Genomic DNA, 19,609 nt, shown 5'->3' with positions numbered 1-19,609 from the left:
CTGTGCGCTCCTAACCACATGGCAAACTCGCCTGGTACGTCGGGCTTTAAAGGCACATCAAGCGATATTCAGAATGAATGAATTGAGTCTGTAACTACCATAATCCAGGAGACAATCAAAGCAGTATTATATTCTTGTGATTTCATTGGTATATAGGCGGATGAGACCTTAGATCTATCAAATAGATCAAGTCGATGTAATATTCCAGTTCTGCTCAAAACAGGATCTCACAGAAAGATTCATAAGCTTTCATGATGTTTTGATTGATAAGGCTGCATCGGGCTTATCAGAATTAATTGTCGATATTCTGCAAAAGTGAGGAATGATTGATAAAACCGTATGTCAAACATATGACGGGTGCTCCACAATGGCAGGAAAGCATGGGGAGTGTTCAGCATTATGTTAAGCAAGTTTGCCGACGGGTAATATTTCAACACTGTTATGCCCAATTAAACTTTGTTCTTCTCCATTGCTCCAAAACAATAAAATCAGTCAGGCTCTTTATTCATAAGCTGACAGTGTTTCATTCATTTTTAGTAGATCCAAAGGATTCGGACTTCCACAAGCATGTACTATACATTGGAGCTTTCATTCCAGAGCAGCCCGCACAATAATTTCACACTATGATGATTTAAGACAGGTTTTTGAAGATAACTGCACAGAATGATGAGGATTGGGACAGTGAGTCATACAATTCTGCTATTGGGTTGCTTAACATACTGAAGAAGGCCCAATTAATTTATTTGCACTGTCTCTATAGAGAATTTTTTATTTATACAGACCATCTCCTTGTTCTACTGCAACATAAAACAACATTTGATGTAATAAAATTCTATGCAATACTGAAATTACGACATGCGGTCAGAAAACATGGTATCCTCTTGCGTTGAAAAATGTCGTAAAATAAATAGCGAGATGTAGATGACAGGGCATTCCAAATGCTCAAAATTTGAACAATGAAGTCCTTGACAGTTTAATCATGCAAATGGAAATAGTACAGTTTGACAATTTTGAAAGCATTCAGTTTGTTGAATCCAACTCACTTCATAGTTTACAAAGAGAGCTTCCCTGCTATTAAACTGAACATATAACCTATTTTTAATAGAGAAATACTTGAAAATGAATTGATAAACATTTTTTCCAATATAGAAAAACATTTGACCCTCAACATTTTTCCAATATAGAAAAACATTTGTCTCCTCAAAAGGTTTTACATTATATTGTCCTCAATGATTTCGAACTAGTGTATATTGAAGTGTCAAAATTGATTTGCTTAATATTAACATTTCCTGTGATCACGGCTTCCTCTGAAGAGGATAAAAACCTTCTTGTGTAATACAATGAACAATGAAAGACTCAGCAGTCTTAGAACCATTTTTTTTATTATTTTAGAACCATTTCTATCAAGAAAAAGCCTGTGAAGTAATTGATGAATGATGAAGTATTCAAGGATCGTGTGATAGACCATTTTGCAACCATGAAAACTCGACATTTGGAACTACTCTACAAGAAACTTTAAGCTAAGATTTCCTGCCTACCCATTCATTAACTAATAGCTTTGCCACTGGCTAAAGGGAGATTCAGTTATCATGGAGGATGAATGTTGCTGTGTTATTGAGGACTTATTAAAACATTCATTCTCTAGGTGAACTATTGCTGCTAAGAAACAAATCATAGACAATGGGAGACCCACTCCCCATATAATGGGCTAAGTGCGTCATTTTAATGATTCTTGGTTCACGAACAATACATGACTGTGTGGCTGAAGGAAATCGTGTTCCTTGTATTGCTGGACTTGCCTTTTATTTTCAATAGATACAAATGTTCGGACAACAAAGGAAGGTACTGTAGTGATGTTAACAGTATGTACTAAAGAAACGGCATGAACAGTCTGTAGACCATGTTAATTCCAAAACAGCTGTACTGAAGTTCAGTAGCAGTAGACTAGAGGAATCCGTAATAAATCTTGCTTTCAGAATTAATCGGGACAAATACATTGAAACAAATAAAGCAAACGGGTATGGTATAGAGTTAGTTGTCCCGTAGATGCTGTTTATTTCCTGGAGGAGCAAGAGCTGCCTTTTAGGGGCCAAGCATTTTGCAAACTAGCATTAATGACAAGATATTATGCTCTCAAGGTCAATGAATTATAGATATTTCTGAATAACAAAAGTGATAAATTTTATTTGTTTTGGAAGCAGTGCACAGACAAACATTCATAAGGTTCATCAAATTAAAATGAAGTTGGAAGTTAAAATGCAGCAAATTGGTGATGTGGAAATTGACAAATGGAAATCATACTGCAGACTGTATTGTGAAGTATTTGATACAATGGTTCAACATATAGCCTACCGTTTTTCCCAAACTGAATAAGCCAGAATTTCTTTCTTTTGGATTTTTACTTGTTTGAAACATGCATTGCATTGAATCTTTCCCTATTCAGCCATACGAGTCAGGTTAAATCATATGGTAGCTACTTCAACGTGCTGGTACTCAAAACCGCATTGTTGGCCATCTATGCGTCAACAGAGTTTAAGAAGTCCTGTATACTAGAACTTTATAAATATATATAACATGTTCAGGATTAAATGTGACATTACTTGAAGTAACCAAACTCTGTTCTTTTCTTTTGACTATTCCAGCTCCTAGTGCCTCTGTCGAACGATCTTTCTCGGCAATGAAACGGATAAAAGGATGAAGTACATAAATACAAGAAAAGTGATCAAAAATATTCATTAATTTTAATTGAGGAGAACTTCCTGAAAAGCTGTACAAACAATCGGGGTTTCCATGATTCTGTTATAGACATTAAATTTTCTGCTGCCAAAAATCGCCGGATAGAGCTGTGTTACAAGAAGTATTATATGCAGATGTACAGAGAGGATGGATATGTGTAAGTTTAGGAATGCACGCTTCTATTTAAGCTTTAATACGCATCAATTGTTTTTATCCATGTTTCTACAAACTTGTGTGCTAATGCTTTGATAAGAGTCATGCGCCGCCACTGATGTTCAGCCATGTAACCAATAAGCCAGAATATCCACTGGGCCTTCCAGCCATGGAGAGTAATACATTCAAGCAGCAGCCGCGGAGCCCGTGCTCGCCCGTGCCGGCGGATCCTGGACTTATACCGCAGTTAGTTATGGTTATTCCTGCTAATACAAAGTTAGCTGAAAATAGGTTCAGGGAATGAATCAACAGCTTCTTTCTTTACAGCACCCTCCAATGGTTTAGTTTTCTATTAAGGGTGGGAGAAGGGGGTGAACACTATTTAACAGATACTGAGAAAGCAAACCTCTTTAGTAGGGAATTTAGAGATTCAGTAGATGATTGTCAGGAGTTGGAAACCGAAACAGAAGTTACAGAGGAACAGACACAGAGGGAAACAAGAAGCTTCTCGTTCACAAATGAAGATATTTTCAGAGAAATCCAACTGCTTCATCAAGGAAAAGCAGCAGGAAGTGATCAAATTACTGGGGAGGTGATAAAGACAATGGGGTGGTACATAGTGCCTTATTTAAGATTTCTCTTTGATTATGTCATAAATAATAGTGTAATACCAAAGGAATGGAAGGAATCTATAATAATACCAATTTATAAAGGAAATGGTGATAAAAGGAAACCAGAGAACTACAGACCAATCAGCCTGACCAGTATAGTTTGTAAAATACTGGAGAGTTTAATATCAAAGTACATCAGAGGGATATGTGATGATAAAAATTGGTTCATGAGGAGCCAGTATGGATTTAGAAAGAAATTTTCTTGTGAGGCACAACTGGTGGGATTTCAGCAGGACATATCAGATCAATTGGATTCAGGAGGCCAGTTAGATTGCATAGCCATAGATCTTTCCAAAGCCTTTGATGGAGTGGAACATGGAATATTATTACAGAAATTGGAGGGAATAGGATTGGACATAAGGGTTACACGTTGGGTAAAAACATTTCTAAATTCAAGGGTTCAGAAAGTCAAAGTAGGAATTAACATATCACAGGAAGAGAAAGTTTGGAAGGGAATTGCACAGGGTAGTATAATCGGTCCGTTACTTTTCTTAATATACGTAAATGATTTAGGGAACAATATAACATCAAAAATGAGATTGTATGCAGATGACATAATTGTTTATAGGGAAATAAATACCATTGAGGGTTGTTCAGAATTACAAAGGGACCTTAAGAGTATCCCACAATGGGTTGAAGAGAATAACATGAAGGTTAATGGAGGCAAATCAACTGTTACAACATTTACAAACAGGAGTTTTAAAACTGAATTTGAATATACTTTGGATGGGGTAGTTATCCCAAAAGATGGCAAGTGCAAATACTTAGGTGTAAGATTTGAAAGTAATTTGCACTGGAAGGGTCATGTGGATGACATTGTTGGGAAAGCATACAGATCGTTACATGTCATAATGAGGCTACTTAAAGGATGCAACAAAGAATTAAAAGAGAAAAGTTACCTAAGTATGGTTCGTCCATTATTGGAATATGCAAACAGTGTTTGGGATCCTCACCAAGAATATCTAATAAAAGAAATAGATAGTGTGCAGAGGAAAGCAGCAAGATTTGTAACAGGGGATTTCAGGAGAAAGAGTAGTGTGTCAGAAATGTTAAAGAAACTAGGGTGGGAAACTTTAAGTAAGAGAAGGGAGAAAACTAGACTTATAGGTTTATATAGAGCCTATACAGGAGAAGCAGCATGGGGAGATATCCGTGAGAGGCTTCAGTTGGAAAATAATTATATCAGCAGGACTGACCACAAATATAAAATTAGAAGGAATTTTAGCAGAAGCGATTGGGGTAAATTTTCTTTCATTGGGAAGGGTGTGAAGGAGTGGAACAGTTTACCAGGGGTAGTGTTTGATCCTTTTCCAAAATCTGTACAGATATTCAAGAAGAGAATAAACAGCAACAGAGAAAATAAATTAAATGTTAGAGGGCATTCGACCAGTGCAGGTTAATATAAATAAAAAATGTGTGTGAATAAATTAATTCCATCCCCTGGTCTAAGGAGTTTGGACAGCCAAAGTAGGGGACTGCCTGTAGGGGTGAAGTACAGTGGGGACTTCGAGGGCCCTGGGACCGCTACGGTAGCTGTGAAGGCCCTTCAGGAACTCTGAAAAGTGGTGGTAAAAGGGGCTCTGGTTAAGACGCAGCAGGTCGTTATGCTACTTAGGTTCCAGAATGGGTAAAGAAAAGAAAAAGTAAATAAATGCAATGTAAATTTTAATCTTATACCAGTTGTACAGTATCATTTGAAGTAATTCCACATACTGTATATCAGATGACTATATTTGTAAGTAGTACAGGAGATATTATAAGTAGAATTTTGTAAACAATGTAAATTTATTAAGGATGAGCTGTGTGTTTAATAGAAAAAATTGTTAGCGTAAATTATATAATATTGTATTATAGGAAAACTTTATTCTCTTGTTAATTTAATATTTAGTGCTTGACAATAATGTATTTTAGTGTACCATTTGCCACCGAGGTAAACACCTCATTTGCAAATAAAGAGATTTTGATTTGATTTTGAACATGCACAGCGAGTTCTCTGGGGTGCAGTGAATAACCATGAACAGTGTTAGTGGTTTATTAAGTTCAGAGGGTCTAATATCAAAATCTGGGGAATATTTTACTGGTTTTAGTAACATCTTGTTTATTTAAGACCATCATAGCATTCTTGAGTTCAACTTATGAGTTGTGGTTTTCATTATTTCGGTAAGACAAAAGAACACGTATCGCTTATAGAACCACAAAATTCCTAGTCTATCCTTGAAAAAAAAAAAAAAAAAAAAATGTAGCAGTGACCATACGTTCCGTTTTCGCCGGGACACTCCCGTCATTTTATGTTTTTCCGCCCGTCCCCTCGTCTTTCCATTTCGTCCCCTTTTCCAAACATTTAAAAAATGAAAACTAAATTATTTTAAAACATGTTTATAACTAGAGGCTATGTGATGTTTAATGACCTTGTAGGCTTGCTGTATACGGTATATGTAAACTCGTTCCGAAGAGCGAAGATATCTTGATTACCGTACCTTTTAGTTATGATTATGACTTAGGCCCTACTTCATCATACCAATTTTTAATTTAATAGAACTTCTTGCTATTGAGAGAAATATTGATATTTAACTTACTTTACAGTGCCGAAGGTGTGTGAATAATTTAATGTTGTTAAGTAAAATTAAAACTTGTACAAAGATTTTAACTCTTCGCAATTGAAACATTAAAAAACGAAAATAAATTACTAGGTCTTGCGTGGTACTACGTTTAACATGCACTTCATGTAAGTTACAGATGTCCCGTTCTTTACCTTCAGGTATATAATCAGCCTGGGTACATAGCAGATTCCGGTACCGGTACCAGGCTACTAGGTATGGTCCTACTCTTCGAAATAGTCCAGATCCGCCTAAAATGCCACGTCTTGATTAAAAGTGACATGTCCATCTACCGGCATAAGTTTTGGGCATGTATAGGAAATCAACGAGTTAGGAAATGTCCTCAATTAAACACAAGGAGGCAAACGTCAACAAGGTCAGCCAACATCAACATTTTCGTCAAAGGTTAGTGACTAACCTTAAAAGTCTAAGTAGATGAGTATATGGCACGCTGTAGCAAATTTAAAAAATCTTACTCTATTCTCTTGAAGCGAGCACAGGAATACTACAACACCAAGCAAGGATTAATAAACCTTTATAATAGTCTCCTTCTGGACCAGCGAAGTGAAAGAGCGATAAAGTTATCAGCTGTTGCATAACAGGAGGAGGAGACATGTAAAGAACAAAACAAAGCAAAAATATACTTCATACGTAATTGGCCACTGAAGCGGCTAGAGTGCTCCATCACATCGACGATTAAACAGATCTGTGTAATCATCTAGAACCAGATCATTACATTTGTGATATCTGACAAGAAATATCTCAGTCAAAAATTATTGAGAGAATAAAATGACAGTCAATATAAAATGCATATGCAGCAGTTGGCATAAATACTTTTCTTTCAGTAAAACAGTATAGCCAAAACTAAGAATGATCAAGTGAAATTTCAAACTATAATATCCCTGGTATTTTACTTTTATATTTCTTGTAAAGGCGAGTGAATTTCAGTATAATTACTTCGAGCAATGCTAACTAAAGAGTGTTTAATTGAAGAAAACCAAACCCCATGGCGCAACAGCCCCGAAGGGCCATGGCCTACCAAGCGACCGCTGCTCAGCCCGAAGGCCTCTAGATTATGAGGTGTGCGATCAGCTCGGCGAATCTCTCGGCCGTTATTATTGGCTTTCTAGATCGGGGCCGCCATCTTACCCTCAGACGTGAAACTGAATCAAACCAGTAGCGTAGTCGGCATCGACCAATTGCCGGGAGGGGACTATGATTACAAAATAATTTTAGTTCATAATATTAATAAAGATGCTCGTGCGTGTGTGTGGTGCTCGCGTGCAGACTGTCTTTTTTTTTTACAAGTTGCTTTACGTCGCAACCGACAGTCAGGTCTTATGGCAACGATGGGAAAGGAAGGGGCTAGGAGTGGGAAGGAAGCCGCCGTGGCCTTAATTAATGTACAGCTCCAGAATTTGCCTGGTGTGAAAATGGGAAACCACGGAAAACCATCTTCAGGGCTGCCGACAGTGGGGTTCGAACCCACTATCTCCCGAATACTGGATACTGGCCGCACTTAAGCGACTGCAGCTATCGAGCTCGGTCAGATTGTCATTGTAAGTGATTGATGTTGATATACATTTAATGTACAAATTGCGGTACACTACAAAATGTTAAATTAAAATACTGAACAAGAACAATATGATCAAGATCCGGGCCTATAGGCGACAACACGGTACATCACCAAGCACACGGTGATGCACACGCTAGTCTTTACTTCGACGATTTCAAAGAAGCTGGAAATTTATCGGACATCTCCCTTGGTAAATTATTCCAATGTATAACTCCTCTTCCTATATATATTTGCCCCAGTTTGTCCTCTTGAATTCGAAATTTATCTCCATATTATATTTCCACTTTTTTAAAACAACATTCAAGTTTATTCGTACTGTCATCCCACTCTATGTCCGGCTCCATGGCTAAATGGTCAGCGTGCTGGCCTTTGGGCACATGGGTCCTTGGTTCGATTCCCGGAAGGGTCGAGAATTTTAACTATCATTGGCTGGCACGGGGACTGGGTGTATGTGTCGACTTCATCATCATTTCACTCTCATCAAGACGCGCAGGTCGCCTAAGGCGTCAAATCGAAAGACCTGCATCTGGCGAGCCGAACATGTCTTCGGACACTCCTGGCACTGAAAGCCATACGCCATTTCATCCCACTCTATCTCTCCGTTGACACCTCGGAACATACCGCTTATTCGAGCAGTTCGACTCCTCACTCCATAATAATCTTTCCAGCTTGAATTTTGCAACATTTTCTTAACAATAGGTAGGAGGGTGGGTTTCCCATGTTTCGACATTTTGATTTTGTTTTCAACAGCCATTTCATAAACTAACTTTCGACATTCGATTATTGGCAAACCATAAAATATTTTAGAGCATGTTATTAAGTAAGATGAAAGACTACCCTCTTCATCATCAATGAAAATTTGATTGATTCTGTAATTTGGAGTCATACAAATAATTTCCCCAGGGTTATCTTTCTTCTTCTTGATATATCGGTCCGTTACTTTTCTTAATATACGTAAATGATTTAGGGAATAATATAACATCGAAAATAAGATTGTATGCAGATGACATAATTGTTTATAGGGAAATAAATAACATTGAGGATTGTTCAGAATTACAAAGGGACCTTGAGAGTATCCAAGAATGGGTTGAAGAAAATAATATGAAGATTAATGGAGGCAAATCAACTGTTACAACATTTACAAACAGGAGTTTTAAAACTGAATTTGAATACACTTTGGATGAGGTATTATCCGCACACTTTATGCTGGTGCATTTTTGTACGGGGGTGAGGAGTAAGGAGGGAGCTGTCCCGCCCGGTATCGATAGTGCTGCCTGGTGCTGCCAACTGAATGAAAATGAAATCTGAATTGAATCGAGAATATGATCGATCGGTATGAAATTTCTAAACCGTTATCATCTTAAGCCAACAACTATGTCACATACACATTATATAACATTATAAAACATTTCTCAATGCGAATCTTGTTCCTAGCATGAATTCTATACTTTGGCTTTGTTGTGTAAACAACAACAGTACTAGTACGTAAAGTGTACGCCAGATGTCGCACAACGATGCTTAAGCGATTCATAGTGTGTGTTTCAAAGGTTGCCAGTACGAATCTCGAAGATCGCCGAGGTCGACCGATTCAGCACTAGGGTGTAAATGCACCAAGATAAAGTGTGCGGATAATAGTTATCCTTAAAGATGGCAAGTGCAAATACTTAGGTGTGAGATTTGAAAGTAATTTGCACTGGAAGGGTCCTGTTGATGACATTGTTGGGAAAGCATACAGATCGTTACATGTCATAATGAGGCTACTTAAAGGATGCAACAAAGAATTAAAAGAAAAAAGTTACTTAAGTATGGTTCGTCCATTATTGGAATATGCAAACAGTGTTTGGGATCCTCACCAAGAATACCTAATAAAAGAACTAGATGGTGTGCAGAGGAAAGCAGCAAGATTTGTAACAGGGGATTTCAGGAGAAAGAGTAGTGTACCGTATCAGAAATATTAAAGGAACTTGGGTGGGAAACTTTAAGTAAGAGAAGGGAGAAAACTAGACTTATAGGATTATATAGAGCCTATACAGGAGAAGAAGCATGGGGAGATATCCGTGAGAGGCTTCAGTTGGAAAATAATTATATTGGTAGAACTGACCACAAGTACAAAATTAGAAGGAATTTTAGCAGAAGCGATTGGGGTAAATTTTCTTTCATTGGGAAGGGCGTGAAGGAGTGGAACAGTTTACCAGGGGTAGTGTTTGATCCTTTTCCAAAATCTGTACAGATATTCAAGAAGAGAATAAACAACAACAGAGATAATAAATTAAATGTTAGAGGGCATTCGACCAGTGCAGGATATTGTAAATAAAAAATGTGTGTGATTAAATTAATTCCATCCCCTGGTCTAAGGAGTTTGGACAGCCCAAGTAGGGGACTGCCTGTAGGGGTGAAGTACATTGGGGACTTTGAGAGGGCCCTGGGACCGCTACGGTAGGTGTGAAGGACCTTCAGGAACTCTGAAAAGTGGTGGCAAAAGGGGCTCTGGTTAAGACGCAGCAGGTCGTTATGCTACTTAGGTTCCAAAATTGGTAAAATATAAATATGTAAATAAATTCAATGTTAATTTTAATCTTATACCAGTTGTATAGTATTATTAGAAGTAATTTCACATACCGTACTGTATATGAGTTGACTATGTTTGTAAGATATTATAAGTAGAATTTTGGAAACAATATAAATTTATTAAGGATGATGTGTGTGTTTAATAGAAAAAAAATATTAGCGTAAATTGTATAATATTGTATTATAGGAAACTTTTCTTCGTCTCCTGTTAATTTAAAATTTAGTGCTTGCCAATAATGTATTTTAGTGTACCATTTGCCACCGAGGTAGACACCTCATTTGCAAATAAAGAGATTTTGATTTGATTTGTTATCTAGCGGGTGTCTGGAATGATAAATTGTAATTTTTTTTTATTTTTTTTATTTTTTTTTTTTTTTTTTTTGCAACAGATCTTAAACTCCTCCCTGCTGTTACTTGCTCAACAGCTGTGCTCATCGTCTCACTTGAAAATGTTCCTATCTGAGTCTTTCTCTTTGGATTTCGCGGCATGTTGAGATCTGCAACAACAGAAGCTGTTCAGAATACCTATTCTGCTCTAAAAATTATTTAAGAAGCGGCATTCAATAACAGTTGTACCGGTATTACAGATTAACTCCTGTGTTTATTGGGAACAGTGAGATACTGTCTCATTGTTAGCCGCTAAGACTTGTCTTACCGTTCCTCATCATCCACGGTCATAATTATGTATTCCTAATTCCACCATAACCTAACTGCATGAACAGATTTAATGTTTCGTGAAACCAACACTATAGATCTCGTGCGCATGGATGTTGCTGCGCTCTGGCGGCAAGTTGCTCGAATAGTTCATGTGACTTGCTCTCGTCAGTGAAGTGAAGCAACGCGATTATCAGGCTGCGTTTGTTGAGATACGAAATCAAGTTCGAGATGGAAGAAAGTTCTACAAAGAGTAGAACAAATTGTTCTGGGGTTGGATGTAACTATTCCTCTAGAAATTGTCCTCCTAGAACGAAATTCTTCGTATTCCCGAACAATAAGCACACATTTGGTACCTAACTCATTTAGAAAAAATTGTTCGTATCATAGGTGTCTTAGTGAACTTCAGTCCTCCGATCATTAAAGCAGTATCTTTTAGGTAAAGGCCTAAACTTAAACATGATTATATAATTATTGAATTGTACATGATTACAATTTAGTTCACTGTTTTTTTAAATTTTTTTACTTCTAACTCAAGTAGAAATTATATCATGTTTGAAATGTCTGAATAGTAGTAAAATCTATGGATGGGTATGGTATCAATGTAACACTATGCATAACGCTTGAAAATTAGCGGAAGGTAATGTTCGAAATAAAACCTCCGTGCCATGAGAATAATATTTGAAAGGAATTCTTCTTTTCTGGAGACACCCACTTTCACACTTTCCTTTGGAGAATATACAAAAAAGTCACGGGAGTTGACGTTCAAAATATACAATGATGCCTGTACCTGGGTGTAATACACGTGAGTTTCCTTAACTTGATATCACCATCAATGTCAAGATACAAATTTGGAACATTACGCATGTTCTCATCAATCACGGGCTTTTCCCAACATGAGTAAGGGAACTTAATCTCCAAAAGAGAGCGTCAATCCTGACCTAGCACTATCCCATCCAGGCTACTAGGGTTGCTCTTCGTTTAGTAACAAACCCAGCTGTGACACGCAACATTGGGACGATAAACAGAACTCCTGAAGTGCCCTCTGCTCATTATCTCTGCCATATCTCACTGCACGACTGTTTATGTCCTTAGAAATAAGAAGCTGAGTTGCCAGTTTATTAAAATCTCCACTCTGCAGTGTCATGATCTTGTGTACACTCTGGCTGGTAGATATGTGTAATTTTCTTTGATCGAACCACGCAGGATTTTTAGACTGAGCCCTAGTCTCAATCGCAATAGCATACGTCTACGATTTTGTGACTTTTACGTTGTCATAATAAACATTCAGGACGTCATTTTGCAACGTTCACTCATAATAATTGTTTGGCACTATTGATATATTGCCACTTGACAAGTAATTTATTCCATAGCATCTAAACAGTTTATTAACGTTTTGAAGGTCTAATTGCTGAAGACACTGAAGTAAAAGTCTTGTTTCGCTCTGTTCTACAGCATCATCCACGATAGCTTCAACAGTGGAATTGGAGATAATTAAGGATTCACCTTCACACTCGGCCTTCAAAATTCTTGTAAAAGCACAGTCTATAAATTTAATTTTCTCATATAGTTCAGTTTTGCTGAATGTTTCAAATCCCTCGCTTTCCAGTGCGCTACAAACTAGCCGCTTACTTAATCTGTCCTTGAGCATTTCTCCTAAATGTTCACCTTTAGAATATTCTGCGGCAAATTTTTAGGTTTTTCCTTGCAGAAAGGAAATCTTCGAAGAATCTCTTTCCTTATTAATACAAGTGCAAAGCGCAGCAATGTGCTTACAGCATTTGGGAAGGCTTGCTTTGCATTCACACTCGGCTGGCTGAATATTCCTGTTGCAATCGATCTGTTAAATGTTAAAACAAGACTAGCATTAATTACTGAAAAAATAATTTACAACGGCAATGGACACGAAAAACTTGTACTGTATATTAAAGTTGTGTTTCAAATTAATAGTCTGTATATACATATGACTTATGGTGCAAAAAGAAACGTAACTATTACTGTAAGTTTAACTGCATAAGGCGTTTGATTAATGCTCGTTTCCCTCAAACAGAAGGTGGATATTTCTTCTCCCAGTCGTTCTTTCACCTGGAATATGTGATTACTGAAATATGATTTATCCCAACGAATATTCAGAAAGTCCACACAAATCTCTATGGACGACAACAGTTCAGCTTTAAATAGCTTCCTTCACTGTCACGCTTGATTCTCCCGCACAAGCCACTACACACAGTCGTCACATGAATGTTCTGAGCGAGTTGCCGCTAGGAGCGCCACCAGGTAAAATATCGCCATTCGCACGAGGTCAATAGGTGACCCTTTCAATTTCGAAAATTATTTCCAATATATTCTCGTCAGGAATAAAAATATGCACTACAGAAGACACCACGGAAAATATACTTTGCTCACCTTAAAACACAATGGATCACAAAAGCAAACTTGCAAGTAAATACAGTAGAGATAATACGCGACACTGAGCGAGATATCGAGGGACAGCTATTGGAGCTCTCTTTAGTGAGTAGACCTGAAAACTACTGATTCTGTCATAAGAGCACGTGTATTTTTGTGTGAAGTTTTGGTGTTATTTATGCGTTTTCATTGAGTTGACACAATTAAATAGTAGCGTGTGTCATTCCTTGATATCTCCTCTCAACATAAGGTGAAAGGTGTGTGCTGTGTTTGGCTGCAGTGACTATGAAGGAGAGAAGAACGCGCGGTCGTTCTTCAGGTTCCCTCGTGACAAGAACATGTAAGTACCTAATATTGTGTTTGCACATATATTCTTCCAGTGACAGAGATTTTTGTAGTACTTCATAATCTTCTGACCTGCTCGACCCATGTTTTAACTGGCTTAAAATGTAATACTCATATTTTATTGTATAGTGAAACAGTTAACCTTCAATACCGATGTGTTGTTGTAGGTGTGATCTGTGGATTTCGAAATGTCACAGAAGTGATTTGGATAAGGTGTACAAGAAAGAAGGGACGTTACGCTTATATAAGAATTATAAGATCTGTTCAGATCATTTCCAGGCCAGAGACTTTAAAAATCCTCGACTATACAGCCAAGGGTATGTTACATTTTTACTCTAATTGTACGTAAATATTCCTCAAAGCATCACTATCGACAACATTTTCATACTTTTCTTTCTTTTATCCCTCTTCTCAGATTAAATCCGGGATTTTATAGATATTCTTTCTGTTAGCAGGCTTCATGTTGAGAGGAAAATTGTCCAGCTATTAAATGTTAATTCATTGCATCATATGTGTAAGGAATGTGCCGATATTTTTATTGACAAGTGTCTTAATGTGATGATACAATGTTTTTAAATGAGAAAAAAGACAAATCCAAGCGTAAGAGTTCAGGCAGGAATGCTAAAGCTAAAAAAGTAATGCATAAATGAAAGATCATGCCATTTCACAGCAGTCCATTTCACATATTGTTTATTAGTCTAATTTCAGTCTTTGAATAATAACCTTTTAAATAATTCTTCATTCATTCATCCAGAATTGCTTTAGCAACTTCGAAGTTAATATCACAATAACACTTTCTTTCTAGACGTAATTTATTAATCCATTTCCGTATATACATTTCCATTGATATTTGAATTTAGTGCGATTTTTCAGATCAAGTCACTAGGAGCACCACCGTCGAATTGTCTCCCATTTTAGCAAGGCTAAATCCGTAAGTGTCGCGTATTGTCTCTACTGTATTTGTTGCAAGAAAGGCAGCCATTTGCAAACAGGATTAAGGGTATGGTGTGTGTTTCAAAATGCTACCACGAAAACATCACTTCATAATTATTCTCTGGAAGCGGTTAATTTGAAATGTCTCACTGTTCCCCACCTTCCCCTACTGTAGGTACTCATTTGTTGGAAATCACCCAGAGCAAATCGTGCTGCTTTCCTACGGATCTTTTCCAGTTCTCGAATCAAGTAATTCTGGTGAGGATACCGTACACTGCACCGCAAACAAACTGTAACTGGCGTTTTAGGCTACGCCCTCTCCTACACATCCTTTTATACCGGTATTACAATCCCTAAATACCCTCTGTGGGCTGTGGAGATCTGTAAATTTTATTTACAATCCCCTTAATGTGATTACCCTAATGATCTTTCCTTATATTAACACCTAGGTATTACCCCACCGAGGCGAGTTGATCAGCGAAAAGCACGAGAGCTAGCGCTGTGACTTGCACGGAAATATCGTATAGTCCGGTTCAGGTCAGCCATCTAGGGCAGTGGGGACGATGACCTTCGATGTCAGGCCCCTTTAAACAACAAGCATCATCGTCATCATTTAGGGCAGTCGCCCAGGTGACAGATTCCCTATCTGTTGCTTTCCTAGCCTTTTCTTACGCGATTTCAATTACATTGGAAATTTATTGAACATCTCCCTTGGTAAGTTATTCCAATCCCTAACTCCGCTTCCTATAAATGAATATTTGCCCCAATTTGTCCTCTTGTATTCCAACTTTATCTTCATATTGTGATTTTTCCTACTTTTAAAGACGCCACTCATTCGTCTACTAATGTCATTCCAAGCCATCTTTCCGCTGACAGCTCGGAACATACCACTCAGTCGAGCAGCTCGTCTCCTTTTTCCCAGTTCTTCCCAGCCCATACTTTGCAACATTTTTTAACGTTACTCTTTTGTCGGAAATCACCCGAACAAATCGAGCTGCTTTTCTGTGGATTTTTCCAGTTCTTGAATCAAGTAATCCTGGTGAGGGTCTTATACACTGGAACCATACTCTAGTTGGGGTCTTACCAGAGACTTATAAGCCCTCTCCTTTACATCCTTGCTATAACCCCTGAACACCCTCATAACCATGTGCAGAGATCTGTATCCTTTATTTACAATCCCATTTATGTGATTACCCCAATGAAGATCTTTCCTTATATTATCACCTAAGTACTTACAATGATCCCCAAAAGGAACTTTCACCCCATCAAAGTAGTAATTAAAATTCAGAGGACTTTTCCTATTTGTGAAACTCACAACCTGACCTTTAACCCCATTCATCATCATAACATTGCCTACTGTCCATCTCACACCGTTATCGAGGTCGTTTTGCAGTTGCTCACAATCTTGTGACTCATTTATTACTCTATAGAGAATAACATCATCCGCAAAATACCTTACCTCTGATTCCACTCCTTTACTCAAATCATTTATATATACTGTATATATATAAGAAAACATAAATGTCCAATAATACTGCCGGAATTCCCCTCTTAATTTTTACAGCGTCAGATAAAGCTTCGCCTACTCTAATTCTCTGAGATCTATTTTCTAGAAATATAGCAACCCATTCAGTCACTCTTTGGTCTAGTCCAGTTGAACTCATTTTTTCCAGTAGTCTCCCATGATCCACCCTATCAAATGCGTTAGCCAGGTCAATCGCGATACAGTCCATTTGGCCTCCAGAATCCAAAATATCTGCTATATCTTACTGGCAGATCATATGCCTTTGCTGGCAAGATGTAGTGTTTACAGTGCACTATGTCTTCTGGTATGGGCTATATCAAATTTGTTACTTTCATTGACCTGTCTCAGTCTCATCCTTGGCTTTGACAACATGAAAGTGACTGAGGTATGAGTGATGCTAGTAATACCATTCCTTATGCAGCCAGTCCCTGTTATGAATGGTGTGAAAATATCGCTCATAGGGTCGGTTGTTGCATGCATTTCAGTGGACTTGGCAGACTGATATGTCATAGCAACGGCTGGTTCGGTGAGGAAAGCAACGGGAAACCACCTCACTCTTCATTTCCCTAGTACGCCTCTTCAGTGACGCCTAGGCTATTCATGACAACTGTTGGCGGAATTGCAGAGGATCAAACCAGCCTTCGAGCTGAATACCCAACCTATACACATACATCTTACTGGAATCCTACAAGTTGAGCTTGACCTTTCCTAAAACCGAAGTGCCTTCTATCGAACCCGTTATTAATTTCGCAAACATGTCTAATGTAATCAGAAAGAATGCCTTCCCAAAGCGTACATGCATGTTATTACAATGCGTGTCCGGCTCCATGACTAAATGGTTAGCGCGCTGGCCTTTGGTCAGTGGAGCCCCGGGTTCGATTCCCGGCAGGGTCGGGAATTTTAACCATCATTGGTTAATTTCGTTGGCGCAGGGGCTGGGTGTACGTGTCGCCTTCATTATCATTTCGTCCTCATCACGGCGCGCAGGTCGCCCACGGGATTCAAATCAAAAGACCTGCACCTGGCGAGCCGAACTTTTCCTCGGGCACTCCCGGTACTAAGAGCCATACGCCATTTCATTACAATGCGTGTTATTACAATGTTATTAAAGTGGAAAGGGTGTGGGGTGTTCTACCTCCAGTAACCCAGTGAAGTACAAATATACTGTATAGATATCATATCAAATATCAAATATCAAGTAGACACAGGAAAGTAATCCTCACTTGTGCAAGTGATTTTTGTTAATGAGCAGTTAAATACATCAATATCCACTTTGTTTAGCTATCTTACCATTCTTTCAATTGGGCAATGAAATGCATACGGTAGCTAGTTCTGTGCCAGTATGTGGACAGTGTATGGTTTAACCTCATGCGCCTGTATGGAACGCGGTTTTTCCGCCTTTTTTCCCTAGGAGTTTTGATTAATTCACCACGGAGCGGAACAATTTAAAAATGAAAAGTGTATCCGAGAATTCACGTCGTTGTGATAGACTATGCAGATTTTATCACTGTTCTAAAGCTATACAAAGATTTTAGGACATAAGTACAAATATGTTTTTGCTGGTTACCGGTAGGCATCATATGGCGTCAAAATAATTTATTATTTCAAAAATTAAAAAATGAAATTTACATTTTCGATATTTGGGAGTCAACTTCGCTAAAAAATTATTTTCGATCAGCGAACAGTTTTAAATGACCTAAAATGTAATCTCGACAATTTAGCAAAGAGTCCTTTGTTAAAAGCAGAGCAAAAGTTCTTGGTTGTAAATCAGTTCATATGGCCTACTCTTATTTACCGTACACTCTGCAGAACGCTAATGCCACTAAAATTCTGCAGCCCTTCTTAATCCATGTCAACAAGATAGCGAGAAGCACAATCAAAGAGTCTTCAGTTACCTGCAGACACGCCAGACAGCTCTCTATACTCCGCAAGGAAAATGAAGGGTCTTGGGCTGTGGAAGGCAGAATGGGAGGCACCACTTCAACATCACTTACGAGAAAAGGCTGGTAATGAGTACATAACACCATTGTGCAATCTGGTAGAAGAGAGAAAAACTGTGTTCGGAGACGACCTAAGAAATGCAGATAACACTCAACTCGAAGAACTTAGCGCGAGAAGTTTAAGAGAAATGCTATGGAAAAAAAAGAGTGTAGCAAAAGGGTGCGCATTAATAACTCATGGTAAGGGAGCCACCCTCTATCAGGAATACACACCGGCTAACCGGTGGATCGACACCCTACATGAACTCTCCGAATCAGAGTGGAAAGACGCGCTGAAAATGCAATACCTACAACATGGTCCCTGAACGTAGCCTAGATGGAGTCCGTTGCAGACACTGCAGTGAGCCTGAAACCATAGCTCATGTTCTTGGTTCATGTCCACGCGGACACTTGCTTAAGAATGTTAGGCACAATAGAATGCGATCTAGACTTGCAGCAGCATTCTCCCAGAAAGGTTACGAGGTAAATGAAGACGTCCCAATGTTGCTGACGGTGTAAGCAACCGGAGAAGTGTTGCCAACTCAGCGGATTTTCCTCTAAATTTGGCGGATTTTTAAATGGAACAGCGGATATATTTTCCATTTAGCGGGCAGCGGATTTTTGACGGATTTTCAAACTTCGATTAACGATTTTCAGCGGTAACAATATCACCTTTCATCATCAGGAGAAAAAAATGATATAGAACTAACTACGGTATAATAGTCTACTTAATCCCATTGTATTGAACTTATCCTACGTACTACCACGCGGTTTCTAGACCAGCTCTGGCCCACAGCCTCAGTCGGAATTTGTTGCAATCGTTACTGTACTCTTGATGAGTCGCGTAGTGTCGTGTTTGATATCGTGTTTTTTTGGCACCCGATTCTTTTTGGTACGTCAATATGCCGAAAGAAAAGGTTAAAAAGTACAGGCAGATATTTCTTGAAGAGTGGTTAAATAATTAAACTTTAAAAGACTAGTTGGTTGAGCTTCCCAGTGATCCCAAACATGGACGGTGCATCTATTGGCAGTGCGATGTAAATCCGAAATTGTAAGACATTATTTCTTTCCGCACTTATCAGAAACAATGAACACACAGCTTCATATGAAACCACAGGACCTCAACCCAGCACATCTGCTTTAGAGCATATAGTGCGGGGAGGAGAAGATGATGACCTCCTGTACTGAAACTGGTGAATATTGAGTTAATCTACTCTGTTAAAACAACTTGTATATGCTCTTTTGCTTGAGTTCGAAATTTAGAGGAATTTAGCGGATTTTCAACTACAATTTAGCGGAGAAAATACTAATGGGTTGGCAACACTGGTCACAAGTTCTTCAAGATTCATTTTCAAAACATCCCTAAAGAAACATCCCTACGATTTCCACTGTTTAAAAATACACCTTTGAATCAGATATCAAGATCTGAGTTAATGTGTAGCTTTCCACAACAATATGAAAAATAC

At 38.3% G+C, this 19,609-nt stretch overlaps 1 protein-coding gene across 1 annotated transcript in view; it reads right to left on the bottom strand.

The window, feature by feature from the left end:
- Nucleotides 1–19,609, bottom strand: part of LOC136862418 (uncharacterized) — a 245,013-nt gene that overhangs the window by 77,959 nt on the left and 147,445 nt on the right. Inside the window, exon 7 of the mRNA XM_068226237.1 lies at nucleotides 12,624–12,795. Coding sequence (XP_068082338.1) covers nucleotides 12,624–12,795 — 172 coding nt within the window. The remainder of the gene's footprint in view (nucleotides 1–12,623; nucleotides 12,796–19,609) is intronic.

Source organism: Anabrus simplex, chromosome 1, assembly GCF_040414725.1.
Source record: "Anabrus simplex isolate iqAnaSimp1 chromosome 1, ASM4041472v1, whole genome shotgun sequence".
Classification (NCBI taxonomy): Eukaryota; Metazoa; Arthropoda; class Insecta; order Orthoptera; family Tettigoniidae; genus Anabrus; species Anabrus simplex.
The sequence above is the reverse complement of the archived record's forward strand: the minus strand, read 5'-3'. Positions and strand labels throughout refer to the sequence as shown.